This window comes from Rhagoletis zephyria, unplaced genomic scaffold, assembly GCF_001687245.7.
Source record: "Rhagoletis zephyria isolate East Lansing unplaced genomic scaffold, Rhagoletis_zephyria_1.1 Rzeph_scaffold_00049, whole genome shotgun sequence".
Lineage (NCBI taxonomy): Eukaryota > Metazoa > Arthropoda > Insecta > Diptera > Tephritidae > Rhagoletis > Rhagoletis zephyria.
In genome coordinates this window covers 149021-166976 of record NW_016157133.1, presented here as the reverse complement: position 1 = coordinate 166976, position 17956 = coordinate 149021, and the positions used below count along the sequence as shown (strand labels likewise).

The window sequence follows — 17956 nt, the reverse complement described above, 5'->3', positions numbered from 1 at the left end:
AACCGGTGCAACCTAACCGACGTAGGCCGACGTGAGCCTTAGTGCCAACTACCTCAGCGTAGAAAAGATTGCAGTGATATGGAAGACTAAATTTGAGGTTAATAGAGAGATCGTTGCAAATGACCCCCTCCACCAATCATTCCGTCAAGCTTTGACCCCCCTATATGTTGAAGTTCATTGGTGCCTTCTACTTTCCTCCATTCGTTTCTAGGGGAGAAGCGAGCGGGAAAGTCATCCATGTTAAGAGATATAAGGTTGAAGCTTTCAAGACGACTAGAGCTTCCAGATGCTAAGTCAATTAAGCACCCCGTATTTTCATTCAATAATTTCAACCAAACAAAATGACAGCTTATACTGTAGCTTAGAATGTACTGGCCGAATGGTTTGAAAGATGCGGACTTTCGGAATCCATGCTAAAACAAAACGAAGCCGCCTATGAACTGGAGAGTGAAGATTCGCAATAGGCTATCGTAGAGCTGGCACTATTTATGAGGACCCAGTTAGTCTTCTTCGAGACTTATAATTACTGAGTGGGTATACTCAGAAACTGAGTTGGTAAACTCAAAACACAGTAAGTACGCGGGAACGGTAGATAGGCAAGAACTATTTTCACAAGAAGGAACAAAAGTCGCCTTAATAGAGATGATATCAGGTCTATTGCTGGGTTTTCATATTTAACGGATTGGTGTGCCCACAGTCACTCCCTGAAGCAATCGTAAATGAAATCGTCTACTAGGAAGTTTTTATGTAGTATCCATTGAGGCACTTAAATTCTTTGCAAACAAAGACTGCTTTAAATACTCTAAAACGGCAAAATATAAATAAAGAAAAATCTTGTATAGGAGCACAAGGTCCAACAACATTCATTAAAAACATAGCGTACATAATACTTTGCTCGATGACATACAACTGTGCATACAACAAGAAAAATCATACAAAAATCTGAGAAAAATAAAAACAGCTGTTTGGCGATTTTCTGTATAAACACTCAAAGCAATATGATATGTCGGCCGGCCGTGCCTGAAGTATTTTTAGGTTCAAAAATCAAAATACATAAAGTGTAATATTGTACCGAATACATGTATATGTATGTGTGTACATTAGGGTGGTCCAAAAATGCGTGCGTGGTTTAAATCGAAAAAATATACCGCTATTTTTTTTTTATTTTGAAATCAAAATTGTATATTTAGAGGGCGGTCAAAGCGCTCAAAGTTTTCCATGTATTTTATATGGGGGGGAAAAAAAAACACTTTTAGTACAAATGGTATAGAATTCTTGAAAATCAATATTTTTCGATCGGAAAACTCTGTTTCTCTTTAGAAGGTTTTCAATAATAACCCCAATTATTTATTTAACCATTTTTTATAGTAACTATATTTTATAGGTCCAGCGAAACCCCCAGAAAATGCCAGCAAATGCAATGGGGTCATAAATAAAAAATCGTTAGTATTAAAAAATTGTAAAATAAACAATTGGGTGTTGTTATTGAAAGTCTCCTGAAGAGAACCAGAGTTTTCCGATTGAAAAATATTTAGGGAGTTCACAAGTCGTGCTATTTGTCATATTTGCTCTTTTATACTATTTTTTTAGAACAGTTTTAAAAGTGTTGTTTTTGCTTTACAAGTAAAATTGTTGTATTACAATACAACTTTGAAAAATATGTTTACTTTGCTATTTGTGAGTGCTATTGGATCAGACATTTCCAGTTATTTACATTTTTCCTTGTCTGAGTACAAAAAAATATTCAAATTTTAAATAAAAAAATGGAGTCATCTCATGGCAATGGAGTAAGTTATCTTTAATTTATAACATATTTAACTTATTAAAGATCTTTTTTAATTCAGTGCAAAACTAAGCGTGTCCGGGGAAAACCAAACCATATGTGGACAGTGTCGGAAGAGAAGTCCCTAATTGATTTTCCTTTAGAAAACCGCCTATTTGAGGTTGTAACACATTCGGATCCCAATTGTTTGATTTCGGAACTCCTAGATGGACACTCCGGCGATTTGCCAACAACACAAGCATATTCAACCTAAAAGTTTCATCGATCTCTTCCTCCTCATCTTCATCGCCTAACAAAAATGCACCAAATAAATTTAAAAAACTCATAAATGACTTATTTGACGACTCACTTCCTTCCATCATTGCGTCCTGCGCGTACTTCTCGCAAATCGCAGCCATTAATTGCTTTTCTCGCCTCTTCTGGGCATTATAAACTTTCTAAAGCTGTTTTAATAATTTTGATTTTGTCAAATATAATTGTTAAAATATTGTATAATAGCACACGAAAAAGTATGGGATGCTCACAAGTTTCATTTTAGAACTGTTCTAAAAAAATAGTACAAAAGAGCAAATATGACAAATAGCACGACTTGTGAACTCCCTAATTAATTTTCAGGAATTCTAGACCATTTCTACGAAAAGTTTTTTTTTTATATAAAATACATGAAAAACTGTGAGCGCTTTGAATGACGTCAAAATATTTTTTGATTTCAAAATTATATTTTTTTTTTCGATAAAGAACAGGTCAAGAGGGGTATCATTAAAATTCCGGCGTTCCTTTTTTTTTGGCCACCCTAATGTACACACATATGAACAGCACACCCCGGAGGTTTATACATATGCATCCACATCAGACTGCATAGTCACACATTTCTATTTGTTATACAATCTGTTGCACAATAAAACATTTTTGATGGCTGCAAGTTGCACATTACGAGTAGCCATCCATCAATCCATCCAACTGGTGAGCGAGCGAACAAACACGCAGTAGACGCCAGATTTCGGTTGGGCCATAATAATGGCGATCAACAATTTCAACATCTTTTCGTGGATACAATAAAATGCATTTACGAAAATTCAATATTTTCTTTATGTATTATGAATATTTACGCTTCTTATTAGCTGTCAAAGCAGTTACAAAGAGAACATATTTACATATGTATGCCCTAATGGTCGAAACATACCGGAGGCAAAAATACACTAAAATATTGTCAAAGGCAAAACGAAAGAAATTGTGTAATCAATGTAATGAAAGTGTAAACTTGTCGAAAGTAAAAACCATTTTTTTCTTTCTTTTTTTTATAAATAGTGAAATTATATTAATTTGTGATATCCGTGCTAATTGAAGCGCCATATACTAGACGATTTTTAAGTTACTTGTAAAATAAACAAAAATCGAAAATGCTAAAAGTGTAGACTTTGCAAACAGTCTACTATTTAGTTGCGCAACGCAAATTGCTAAAATCAACAGGAAGTAGTTTAATTAAGTGCATGCGATAATACACGAAAGATATGGCACAGATGCTTGAAAGGAAAAAAAAAAATTTTTTGGTAGGTTTGAAACTATGCATACTTTTTTGGTCTATTGACAACTGGGCATACATCAAAAGCACTAGCAATAATTTGTTCGTCGCTTAAAACTGGACATAATTTTTGGTCACATAAAAACTAGAAATAATTTTTGGTAATTTACAAACAAAGTAAATATTTTGACCATTCAAAAATAAGGCATATTTTTGGCCATTTTAAAGTTGAACATAAATTTAAGGTTCTCAAAGATTAAAAAAAAAAAATTAAAAAGTCGGCATAAATTTATGGTAATTTAAAAACTGGGCACACATTTTTGGCGATATGAAAACATTAGATATATATTTTATTATATTAAAACTGGACATAATTTTTTAGTATACTTTTTTACTCATTCAAAAAGTGGCAATAAAGTTTTGATTACTTGAAACTGCACATGCTTTTTTGGTCATATAAGCAGTAGACATAACTTTTTGGTCTTGTAAAACCTGTGCATAAAAAGTGGACATATCTATGTACATACGTATGTGTTTTTAAGTCATGTTATTCGGTTATGTAAAGCTGGACATAATTTTTGGGCGTATAATTTGGCCATTTAAAAATTAGGCATAGTTTTTTGGTAATTTAAAAAGTGGACATATTTTTTGGTCATATAAAATTTTTGATAATTTAAAAACTGGACACAATTTTTAGTTTATTTAAAAACCGGGAATGATTTATTTGGCATTTGAAAACTGAACATAATTTCGCATCATTTAAAAAGTGGGCATATATGTACATACTTTTGGACATTTAAAAAACTACCATAATTTGTAAATTTAAAAAGTGGATATATTTTTTGGTCATATAAAAACTTGGCATACATTTTGGATAATTTAAAAAGTGCATAAAATTTTTTTTAATTTAAAAACTGGGCATATATTTTTGAACATTTAAAAAGTGGCCATAATTTGTCGATATTTAATGTTGGGCATAAATTTTTGGTAATTTAAAAAGTGGAAAAAAATTTTTTGATTAAATGAAACTGCGCGTTTTTCTTTTGGTCATATAAAAAGTTGACATCATTTTTTGGTCTTGTAAAAACTGAGCATGCAAAGTAGACATATTTTTTGATGATGTAAAAACGTGACATATACATATTTTTGGTTATGTGAAAACTGGACATACTTTTTTGGCCATTTAAAAATTAGGCACAATTTTTTGGTCATTTAAAAGTTCGGCATACACTTTTGGTAATTTAGAAAGTGGATACACTTTTTGGTCACATAAAAACTTGGCATAGACTTTTGATAATTTAAAAACTGGAATTAATTTTTCGTTTATTTTACGTTTTTTGCTATTTAAAACCTGAACATAATTTTTTGTAATATGAAAAGTAGGGCATATATTTTTGGTAATTTAAAAAGTGGCTATAATTTTTTGGTCATTTTAAATTAGGCATACATTTTCGGTTACTTAAAAGGTGGTCATAATTTTTAGGTCATTTCAAAAGTGTACATATTTTTTGGTCCTTCAAAAATAGTCAAAATTTGCTGTCTTTTAAAGGCTGACATACAATTCTCGACCTATTAAAAATCTCATTTCAACCTCCGATACATACCGCTGCTGGGCAAAGCAGATTGAGAAAGGGACATTTCTTATCGAAACTTTCTTCATTGTCCTTATAAGACAAACCGCGGGTCAGTAAGGGGCAGCGTTCAATCAACATTTCACTTCTTCTGTGAAATTTTCTGTGCCTCAGATTCCTTGGGGATCACTTCTGTCAGTAGATTATTTTAGAACGACATGTCTATCACTTTTTTTTACCTAATACCTATACATATGCAGAGTGCACGCTAAATCTCTACGCAATAAAAGTACATATATTTTATTTCTATTTCTATTTTACAACATTTTTTTTTTTTCTTAAATACCAAACTTTTATTGATGCTCTTCCAACAAGTTGTTTATTGTTTGGTATTTGCGGAGCGTTCACGTCTATGTGCCTATGTGTGTCTATGGTTTGACTCACCGCTGGGCTGGGCAAGCTCGATTAATTCGAGCACTCGTCGCACATGCTATCCAATTTAACTATGTAAAGATTTTCCATTCTTTTTTATATGTATATATATTTTAATAGAATTGTATGTGAAATATCTGCTGCCACTGTGGCATGTCCACCAAGATGTGTTAATATATTTTTAGTTGTTGGCCTTTCTAATGCTGACCGATAGAGCATCAAACGTTTGCGTCTGCATGTGATCGCGGCGATCGAGTGATTTACTTTACGCTGCACGACATTTGCGTTCGATTTTTTCGTGCATCTGATTTTGTCGTCAATTTGTGTAATTCAGAAATTGTTGTCGTCAGCGGAAATCGACGTTAGTTTGCCTGTCGGCAGCAAACACCTAACTTATTTCAATTATTTCATTTCTGCAGCGTTGCAATGGCGGGTATTTTTAGAAGGATACGATTTATTTTGGGGAAACTTTTAATTGAATAAATAAAAAAATTGAGTGCTAACACAGGATATTTAAGTTGAAATAGGGAGTATTTATTCCAAAAATCGTTTCGAAATAGCGCTTTCCAACTATTTGAAAGTGAAAGGGTAAAATACCATTACTCCGGAGGTCGTTGGTTCGGGCCTTGGTCCGAGGAACATCTAAATTAGAAAATGTTTTTCTAATAGCGGCCGCCTCTCGGCAGACAATGGTAAACCTCCGAGCGTATTTCTACCATGACAAAGCTTCTCATAAAATCTATTTGCCGTTCGGAGGCGGCGTAAAACTTTAGGTCCCGCCATTTGTGTAACAACATCAAGCCGCACATCACAAATTGGTGGAGAAGCTGGGCCAAATACTTAGCAAAAGTGTTAGCGCCTAAATATTATTATTATCTTACTATTTCAAGTACTCATAGGCGGTTTCTCTAAATATTTTCCCAACTTGTTGAAACACTATTCTGATGTTATGAGAACTACTTCTTCTTTCTCGTTCTTTTAAAGGACAGTGATTAGATTTTCTTGTTATTCCATGGCTTAGTTCTACCGGAGTTCTCAACTCATTTAAGGTTATGTAGAGAGTAATATACGGGTGAAAAGGGTAGAACCGGGTTTGTTGGTTAGGCTTTCTAAAGCCGAACTTCTCCTGCTAACGAGATGATAACATCAGCCTTTGAACTAGGGATGTTCAAATAAGATGGGTGTTTCCAAAAGCCGTCTTTTTTTATTTGGTTAATGATCTTCTTCAGTATTTTTTAATTTAGGAGTTAATCGTTTTGTTGTTTTTTTTTTGTACCGAAAATTCGGTTTTTACATTCCCCAGCATTGGGTAATTATTATGTAAATCTTCGAGATAAGAATACAATTTTTCCGTGTACCAAACACTTCAAATTGACTACTCAATTTTCATTGCTCTTCTGGTAGCTGAGCATAATCGATTGTGAAGTTGATTGTGAATATTGAAATTTTGTACTAAGTTTGAAATTTGGATATACCCTTACTTCTGTTAAGTGCCTCAACTCTCTAATCCTTGTCGAATCCATGTCTAATCTTTACTGCTTACTTTAGTAATCCTTACTACTTACTTTAGTAAAGGTTGGGCAAGGATTAGACAAAGATTAGAGACGAGAGCCACTTAACAGTAGTAAGTTTTTATGTCGTTGTTGCAGAGGACCTTCGATATATGTATGTAATTATATAAATATGTATTTATCTATAAATTAAAAAAGTTGTTGTTTGTGGAATGAAGTATGCAACGCTTTATTATATTTCTTATTTTTGGAAATGAAGTTGTTATATAACATAAAGCAAAAAGATTGTTTTAATTGTTTTACGTTGCACAGCACTAAGTAATACGTGTAAGTGAAAATCTAATTTAATTCGATATCGATGTTTTTGGTTGTTTTTTTTTTGCAGTGTTTCTATAATTCGGTTTTTTTTTTTGATAAACCGAAAAGATCAGGTTTTTAATCCAGTTTTCGTAACGGTTTAAAACCTGAATAAAAAACCGTTATTACTAAAAAAAAAGTTTTTGTTATCGGTGCCCATCCCAATTTCGAACTGCAGCTCTTAACGGAACTGAAATTTGTGAAAGTTTTCCTTCGACTCTGAACTTTTGCAGAAGTGCTATACTCCTAAAGAATACTAGAAATTACTACAGCATTGGACGATTGGAAGAGGTCAACCCAAACCTTAAATATTTTAATGTAAATACGCGGGGAGGATGAAAAGTCCCGGGCCTAAGTACCGTTAAGTGTCATTAATGTTTTGTCCTACGCAAATATTACCACTTGTGAGTCATCCGCGCATTGTATGCCAGTATGCAATAAATTCCTCACAAAGAAGAACAAAACGCCTCCAGGTGTATTTGAAGAGATGCCTGCTGTATCTAGGGAGTCTGGACCTTCATTTGCCACCATCAAACGTTGGAGCCGAGAATTCAAGCATGGCAGGTAGTCACTGGAAGATGATCCCAGGTCAAGGGCTGCCATTTTTTTTTGGTTTTGGTATTTTTTATTTTTTTGGTATTGTGAAGGTATTCCGTTCGTCGACTGTCTCTCCAAAAAATACTACAATTGTTGACAAAAGTGCGTCAAGTGGTTGTCGAGAAATGGAGAGGTCAAAGGAGTCCTGTTTTTGCAAGACAATGCACCCGTGCACACTGCGCGAGTTGCAAGGCGTGTCCTGGTCAAGACTGGATTTGAAGAAATCAGGCACCCCACAATATATATTTTTTCATAGGGTTAAAAGCTCATTATGGTAAATGTAGGAAGTGCATTGAAGCAGAGGGAGGTTATATAAAAAATTAAAATTTTTATAAATTTCTATCAGCTATTTTAATACCTTAGGCGCTAGACTTTTCAGCANGGGCGGACATTAGCAACTTTTTTTTTCGACCCAGTCTAATGTACATACGTGGCTATTCCAATTAAGTGATAAAACAGCTAGAAAAATCGGACTGCTGTGGGTTCAGTGATATTTCCGAATATAAAACGCGATACCAAACTTATTCTTCTATCGTTAATTCTAGAAAGCAAAGTCAACAGTTTTCAAAGCGTTTATTAGGCAAGACATTTTCGAATTTAAAATACACACAAAAAAGCGATATATACTTCTTTAGACATAATTGGTTCATGGTTGCTCTCACATGATGTTCAACGGACCTTAAAATATACAGATGTCGTATTTATGTATGTATCCATGTATAAAAAAAAAATTGCAAAATTCCAAACACATTAGGCGCGTCATAATTTTCAGTATTTACTGTTTAAAAAATTTGATTCATTGCTTTGTTTTGTCGAAAAAAATGACGACAAGAAAATATGTGCTGAAAAATTTGGCCTAAAGTAATTTTTGTTGTGGCAACGCAAGCGCTACGCAAATCTTAAAAATTCTTTATATTTAAGCGCTATCGAAGAGATTTATTAAAACATAAATATGTACATACATACATACATATGTATGTATGTAAATAAGTATGAGTAAATTGTAAAAACATTTTGTTTTCTAAACTTCACAATTTTAGCGTTGCATGAAAATTGTGCGAAATTCGAATTGACTTTGAAATCAAAATGTTGCGCGAGCATGTAAATCGTGTTAAATGCGCGTGCAGAATCAATTTTTTTTTTAGCAAACAAATTTAAACGAATCAAATGTAAACCAGAAATTCAAAGATGTTGATGAAACGGAAAAAATTTTATTAAAGAAAATTCAGACAAATTTTACAAAGTGAGATTTTCCATTTCGCACATTTTAGTTACACATAATAAAAAATTAAAATAAAAAATAGAAACATAAAGCAAAAAAAAATAATCACAAAAAAATAAATGCGTGTAAATGAAAATGGCGAGAATAGATATGGATTCGCTTCGCTTATTTTTCATACGAGAATCAATTAAATTTTTTTTTTTTGCTAATTTTTAAACTCGTATTTTATTCATTTTGATTAGCCGCCATAGCAAAGTGTGAACAATTTAGGCTAAAGTAAAGAGCCAAACAAGAATTTACAATGTCGACAAACAAATTGTATTATGTAATTTTTTTTCTTGCATTCTACAAGTATGCACATTAGACTGCCTCACGCAACATCAAAAAAAAAAATATATTTTCCTCTTAAGAGCCACTTGCAACACAGATCAAGTTATTTTAACCTACAACAAAATTTGGGAAAATTTTCTAACTAAATCTAATCGATTATTTTGGTCCAATTTACGATGTAATTGTATCGTAGTTTTGTGTTTCATTAATCGATTATTAATCGATTAATTGTAAAATAATCGTAAAAATATTTTCAAGAAATAGGAATTCTGTAATTGTCTAAAATCCATCAATTGATCTTTGTCCCCTCACAAATCTCTTGTACACAAAGTTATAATACGTTTTGTGAACACATTTTAAATATGTAAAAAAAATTTGGAATATATCTGAAGTTAGCACCAATTTTTATTATTTTTTCCACTTCTACAATATTTTATGCCAAAATCTTAAAAGACAAGTAATTTTAATTATCGTTAATTTCTTCACGATACAATTATCGGATCTAAACAAAATTAGTATGGGACCGTTCAGGTACTGCCTTTCCGATGAAAAAAGAATTTTCGAAATCGGTTAACGTGGTCCAAAGTTATGTGGTCACATACATAAAAAAAAAATCCGACGAACTGATAATCTCCTCCTCTTTTTGAAATCGATTAAAAATAGTACCTTTTAGTCATAACTTCAAAAAGAACGTTTATATGCGAGTAAAACTAGGTATCTTCTATGAAAATCGAATAGAAAATTTTCTAAAAATTTCTTCCAAAATTACTTCCATGTACTTTCACTGAATATTTGAATCAGTTGAATAGGACTCACTTTGAGGTTTCAATAATTCGTATGGAAAAATTTGAATTTGTCTCTATAAACGATGGCATAACTTCATAACTTTTTTTATTTATTTTAATGAATTGTTTTCTTCGGAATTAAATATTTTGGCAAGAAAATGTGGTAGAAGTGTTTCCACTTGTTGGTCTCCAATCAGATTTTTTTCCATAAACGTTCCACATATTAACAATGTGCTGACAAAATTTATTATTTCTTTAAATAGTACAAATATTCTTCTTTCTAAAGCCGTAAAACAATTTAAATTTAAAATAAAAATTCTTTAATGCCGTAAGTAATGCGGAAATGTTTTTTTAAGAACAAGTAGAGAATTTGAGAATTTGTTAGAAAAATTTTGAAAACATTTCGTGAATTAATCGGCCAGCTCTGCGACCCGTGCCAGGTCACTTAAAAAGTTCGCGCATTTTTTATTTTTTTATTTTGTAACACCGTGTAATTTGTCGCTCAAAATACTCGCCTCATTTTATTTAAAGCTAATTAACAAGAGAATTAGAAATTTTGTATGGAAAAGTGTTTTTGTGAATACTCACTGCAAAAAAGTGCCTTTAAAAAATCGATTAATCGATTATTTCTCAATAATTGCAATTAATTTTTTTTGGCTTGCGATTAATCATATGGTTAATTAATCGATTATTTCATATTTTTTTTGCCATCCCTAAGCGTCGCTTGAGTTTTATGAGCCGCTTTGAAAAACCGAAATTTTTCTTTGTAAAACATCCTAACGTATTTATGTACGTATATCCATTTTTATGTATGTATCGATGTACATTATTATTTGCACAATATCACTGTCAGTTAGGAATGTGTCAGAAATGTGCAATAAACAAACATTCACCCAGATGAACAAAATCTAAAATGCAAAAATTAGTTGCAAAAACTCAGAGAAAATAAAAATTTAAAAAAATTCTCCATTAGCTGTAAACAAGCCAGTATTATTTTTTTAATTTTTTTTTTGTTTCGTTAACACAAGAATCTTCACATTTATCAGAAGACATGTAGCGATAAAAATGTAGCGTAATTAATTGCCGGCATTATTTACGAATTTATGCATTTGCAATTTTTTAATACTTAGAAAAAAAAAACGAGTTTTTACCAAATACTTGTAAGAACGCAATTCCACTTAAATGAACTGAAAATCGTGGCAGAAATGCTGAAATTTTTCTTCCTAATGTGTAGTGAAATTTACCCACTCGCAGCTGGAAATGGAGGAAGGGATTATAATACTAGACCATTTTAATTTAAGATATAAAGTAAATGATTCAAGCTAGTATTGACCCCGTCAATATTTTCAATGTCACCATCTGATGATTTGCAAAAGTAGTTAACTCTATTTTTCCTCGAATCTGTGTTTATTGCATTTTTGCGTAAATAACATGGATTACTATTATAAAAATTATGATTTGGGCCAGAAGCATTTTTAACGCAAGTTAAAAATTGATTATGCTCTACAATTTACTATTTAAATCCATATTTCAATGAGCTTCAAACAAGTTATCTCCTCACAATGAAGCGATTTTTGAGTATTTTATTAAACAAGTAATTAAAAAAAAAAAAAATATGTTTAAAGATAAGCTTTTATTAGTGGTTAGTAAAAAAAACGACCCCGCACCACCTAATGGCTAAATTTTTTGTGAAGTTATTTCTTTCCATTTAGCTAATACACGTTCTGAAGATTAAACAAATCGGACTTTACAAATTTTGTCGACTCCTGCGCCACCTATCGGCAAGTTTGTGTTGTTATTTATTTTCTTGTAGGTAATATACATTCCAAATATGACCCACATCGGTCGATAAATAGGTTTTTTTTTTTTTTTCAAATATCTCGACACGCGCGCCACCCAGCAGATTACATAATTTTTTCTTCTTCACATTGCATTGTCTTCGGGTTCTGAGCTAAGTTTAAAGTTTCAAGTCTCTAGCTCATCGGGAAATTGGTTAAAAATTTATTACAAGCTTTGATTACAAACAGGTGAAACATTATAAAAACGTCTAAAAAATGTTTTTTTTTTTTTGGAGTTAAAAATGTGTTCATAAAATATTAATTTTAATTTTTATCTATAAAAATCGGTTTATCTTAACTTAAAGTGCATTAAAAGAAGCTAATGTCGAATTTCGGATAGGCATTGAAATTACGAAAACTGTCATGTGGAAACGAATTTAATGACAATTTTTCGTAACTTCACGGCACAGGTATTTTTTCATTGCGCAACTTTGTCTGAGGTCAGTTTTCAACAAAGTAAATAAGAGGCTTTGGAGAACTCAATCTATGGACTTCTAAATGATGGAAAACTAGTAAGAAGATGTTAAACCAGCAGCAACAAATTTATCAGATAAAAAAGAAATTTAGAACACGTTTAAACTCTGGTAATCAAAGCTTTTAAAATATATACTCTCATAACACATTAAAGAGATTTCAGTGTATAATATAAGGCTCGCATAAATATTTAACTACTTTCTTTAAAAAAAAAAACAAAAGAAATCAAACTTTGTCTATCTGTATATTTTGCTTTTACTAATTGTCCATTGACGAAGCTAGTTTTTATACCTTCACAAAATTAGTGTATTAGGGTATTAAACGCCTCTCTATCTTCTGCCATAGCATCCATCTTAAAAAAAGGAGAATCACTGCTTGAAACGTTTTTTTTTCCAGTACCAATATTAAAGCAAGCAATTCTGTCCCCACCCACCATTTACGTTTGAATTCGCCATGTTGATTTTTAATTCGTTACACTGAGAAAGGAGTCAGCTAAATACAAACATATAGGGCTGGTTTCTCCAACTCAACTTAACTTAGTTAAGCCAATTTTCTTGAGCTAGTCAGGAATAAGCTGTGTAAAACGTAGGCTAACTTTTGACTTAAGTCCAAAAAGAGGCTAAACTAAGTTAAGTTGAGTTGGAGGAACCAGCGCATAGACTACAAGATTTGGCAACTATAACCAAATCATGTAAATATGAAGAAACCATACGCGTCGTAACTAAACTAGGGCTAAATCAACTGAAAAGTTCCATTTCTGACCAAATTCTTCATTAAAATAGGCGGACTACACCCAGAAAAAAGTCAGCTAAATGTACAATTTATGTCAACACACGATTTGGTTATAATTAAATTATACGGTTATAGTAGTTGCCAAATCATGTGTGGAGAAAAACATTTTTAGCTACCTTTATTCTGAGTGTACTGTACTTGCATTAAAAAAAAAAAAAAACATTTATAGCTTTCTCAACTCACCTTCGCTTCCAATTTCTGATTTTCAGTCTTCAATTCGTTGCGATCGTTTTCGATTTTCTCCAACTTGGCACGCAGCATTGCCAATTCTTCGTTCGCCGACTTTAGCTGCTCCTCGGTACGATGGACATTTAGGAGAGGTGTTACACGCACCAAAAGGCGCCACCAGGGCCAATCGCGGACCGTAAGAAATGCTTTAACATTGCGTTGAATACAACGAACGGCCAACTCCTGTGACGATTGACAAAACAAAAAAACATTGATTAGAGTTAGAGTTATGAGAGTTAATAATAAAAAAATAGCTTGCATTACAATAAAAATAAACAGTAAAGAGGCTTACATACTACCTATGTACATTTGTATGTATTTCAGATGGATTGGTAGTAAAAAATTAAGCATTGAAAACCGATAAATGGCAAGAAAAAATGGCACTAAAAATTTCATAAAACAGGAAATGTAAATGATGACAATTTCAGATTTTTGTACAGCGGTATGTACATATGTATAAGTTTATGACAATGTGTCAGCAACATATTCATTACAGGCTGACAACTCTTGAAGTGTTGAATCGTATCCAGTTTGATTTTTTTCGCATTAAGGCTGTTGCTGTTGCACAAGCGTCTGCCTATGCTGAAAATAGCAAGGTACATACATACAGTGGTGGCCACATAATAAGGGACACTAAAATGTACCAAGTAGTAACTCAAAGTTTCAAGCTTTGCACAGGATTTATAAAGATTCGCCAAATTTCAGAAAATGGTCACCAAAATTTCATACTTTCGAAATTAGGTTGGCGGTTTTGTAGCCCATTAAATTTCAGTCTAATATTGTGCAAGTTTTAATAATGCCCCAAACTTTGAGTTACATGGTTTACGTTGTGGTATAAATTATTTTGTTTGTTTTTAATTCATTCAAAATAAATGGTAAAAACTTGTAGCGAATTAGTGTCCATAATTATGTGGCCACCACTGTATGAATGTTTGTATTAATGTCGCATACAAGCACGTCTATCGCCAGCAAATCAATTGCAACAACTTACAACGTGCTACGTATTTCAATTACAACAGCTCGACAACAACGTTAAGAGACGGGGAAAAGGTAAAAAAAATGGCAAAAGGGCGCATAAGCGATTTACATAGTTATACATAATTAAAAACAAATACCTGTGAAGAAAAGTGACAACAAATAACTACATAAAAATTCGTTCAAAAGAAATTGTTGATAGCCCTTTTACATTTAAGCATTGCAAACCAGCCCTCAAGAAATATAAAAAATCGCATAAAACCGCTCATGAAATTAAAACAGAAATTTACTTACTTCTATTGAAATTTCTTGAATCAATTTGCAGCTCTCATGACAGAATTACTCATTACACTAAAATAAGTCGAGGATTTTCCGCCGAAATTATGAAATTTCTTTTATTTAAATACCTTCTCCAAAATGTTTCAGAAAAATATTGAGATGGGCCGATTTCAAGACTTTCGAAAATTTATTTTTTTTTATATATGTGACCTGGTCTACGGAAAGGGGGCTTAGGTGTCAAAAGATCGTTGATTCGGATGGAAGATGAGATGCTTTTTCACGTGGTGAAAAGCAGAAAATCCTAACTTGCTTAGAAGTGTACTAAAAATGTAGAGAAAGAAGAGTAAAAATACGACAAAATATAATTTATTTACACGATGAACTATAATAATATTCCGACCAACAACAACACTTACTGGACGTCCGGCGCGGAGAACAATTAACGAGATAATGAGAAACTGACGAAACGAGTTGCTTACTTTTAACAGCTTTTTCACAGAAAACTAGTTTTCGCACGTAAGCTCCCTTTTCGTAGACCAGGTCACATATATAAAACTAATTAATATTTATTTTTTTCAAAATCACATCAAATGATAGAAAATTTAAAGCTTAAAAGGTCTACTTAAAGATAGTTCAACATTTTATTAACGGAATAAAAATGAGATTTTCGGAGATATTTCTCAAATCTTAATATTTTTCTGAAATATTTTGGCGCAAGCCTTTAAATACAAAAAATTTCATAATTCCGATGGCAAAACAGTACCGATTTTTTTTTTTTTTTTTTTTGTTGTGGTGAGTGATGTACCCTAATAAACATATATGCATTTCTTCGCGAAAATTAACAGCACTTGGAAAGTGCGTTTCAAGCTACAAAAATAATGGAATACTAAGCTCAAATTATACTTGATTTTTTTTGTAACTCAAATCATAAACATTGTAGCTTTTTTTCTAAGTAAAAAAAATTACAAAGAATTCCATTATCGCGTTCACACCCACCTGTACGCGTCGGCGCGCCACCTGTTTACGTGCCAAATAGCCGCGGCAATACGCCTGCAATTGTATGATGCGATCCGACAGCAGCTCATCACGTTTCGCTTCCAATTCACTCAAAACACCAGAACGGAATAAAATCTGTAATGCAAAGAAAAAATAAATAAAGTTAAAAAAAAAGCGTCGGCACATGAAAGGTGGAAATATTAGGTACAAAATGTATGAGTGAATGCATATCAGTAATTTATCTGTAAATCATTCGAAGTGGTTTTAGCAACTATGCGGTAATGCAATAAAAATATCAAGAAATTGTATCAAAGGAATTTGGGCGTCGAGATACCATATGAAGATTAAAAAGTTTCTACTTTTTTTAATTATCTGACCATGGTTAGTAGATTCGAACGAGTATTGTTTTATGCATATGCGGATACATAAGTCGAAAAAAGAACAAATATTTGTTTCAAACACTCTTTTCGGGAATGCTAAAAGTTTTGTTTTTGGTCCCCATATAGCTAACTGCAGTTTTCTTTTTGTAAAACTAAAATCCACCTAATGTACATAAGTGAAGAATACCTCTAATGTTCCAAATAGGAAATAATGTAAAAAACGGCTGCGAACATACACTCTAAAAAATCTGTTTAAAAATGCGACTATAAATCGAGTATATCTTTGTAATTTTTTTTTAATTTTTTGGTAAATTTACACGATAAATAGGTATTTTTCTCGTTTACACATTTTCGTGTGTAAAAATCTTTGTTGAATAATCGAACATGTAATTTCGCGAACTCTAAGGTAGGAAATCAGTAACCTGACTTTTAGCTAGGAAATCTACACAATTTTTTTTGGAGTGTAACTCTTGGCATAAGATACCTGTAGTAAAATTTAGGAAGCAATTTTTTATGTACTTTAACTCCTTAATCTTTGCTTCTGTTTGAAAAGTTTAATTAAAAATCGTATTCTAATCGTAAATTTTAACACAGGCCTCTTAAGTCAAGAACTACATATGTTTTAAGCCAATCTATACATACATATTTATAATAAAATGGTAACAGGCCGATGTCTGTACATTATAGATATTAAAAAAAATTAACATGGAGGTCTTTATTAGAGCAACAGAACCCAAATCAATAATTTTTAGTATTTTTGTATGACTGTCTCTCTGTCTATCTGTATGTTTGTACGCGAATCGCTAGAAAAGTAATGCATGGAATTGAATGCACTTTTCACCAACGCATTGCTAGACGTCTAACTTAAATTACAGCAAAATAATAATTAGAGCGTTGTCACCTGTTGGAAAATAGCAGTTTAAGTAAATTAATAAGAAAGAGTAAATATTGTAATGTGGCTGTCGAAAGAGGCTTAAGATGGCTTAGAGCCGAAAATATTTGTGTAAGGTTGCCACCTGTTTGAAAATTTTAATTTTAATTTGATAAAATAAATAAAAAAATTCAATATGGGTATCAAACTAAAGAAGTTTGACAAAGCTTACTGCCGAAAATATTTTTTAGGAGGGATGCCACCTGTTCAAAAAATTGTATTCAATTAAATTGATAAGGTAAAGTTTATATTGAATTAATGCACCTTTGAAGAAAGTGTGCGATATGAAGACTCGAGTTATAGGATTATAAATAAAATTTTCAGGAGAAAAAAGATTCTTTAGCTATTTTCTTAATACCTATTACTATAATTAATTAATGTGTGACCAAATGTTAAAACTTTTACTTTTGGGATTTAATCCCCAACACAACAGATTGACCCTGAGTTGCAAATCTTAACTGGATTAAGTTGTATAAGCAAGGTGCGCTTTAGTAAGGGTGGCATGGAAGAGTAACATATGCAATGTGTAATAAGCCAAATCTGGCAGTATGGGGGAATGTGACTAGATGATGCGTGTTGTTAGGGATGCCTGCTTTTCCTTTGGAGATTTTTGGCGATCAAAATTAGCGATAGCACATGTTGGAATCCGGCTACTGGTCATTTTCTAATTTTTGTATATGTACATATGTATAATATGGCGTCTATGTATTAAAACACCCCCCGTGGGTCCGTCACTAACTGACACGTAGTTTAACCCCCAAAAGCCTCCCCCCCCCGCAGGATCCGCCCCTGCTTATAATTCATTCATTGTAGAGAGCTTTTATTTTTGTGTTATCCGTAACTAAATTTCACAGAGCTTTTAAAAGCATAAACTGTACTATCCCTCTGTAGAAGCTTTTCAAAGCTTTGAGCGCCTAGTAAGTGTAGAGAGAGACATTGAGTCTTGGAACAAA

The 17956-nt window shown here is 32.4% G+C and overlaps 1 protein-coding gene across 16 annotated transcripts in view; it reads right to left on the bottom strand.

The window, feature by feature from the left end:
* Mhcl (Myosin heavy chain-like) overlaps positions 1–17956 on the bottom strand; it is a 186185-nt gene that overhangs the window by 36730 nt on the left and 131499 nt on the right. For all 16 annotated transcript variants that reach the window (XM_017622697.1, XM_017622689.1, XM_017622715.1 and 13 more), the window contains 2 exons: positions 15693–15827; positions 13398–13625 (listed from right to left, as the gene is read on the bottom strand). In XM_017622697.1, the coding sequence (XP_017478186.1) occupies positions 13398–13625; positions 15693–15827 (363 nt within the window). The remainder of the gene's footprint in view (positions 1–13397; positions 13626–15692; positions 15828–17956) is intronic.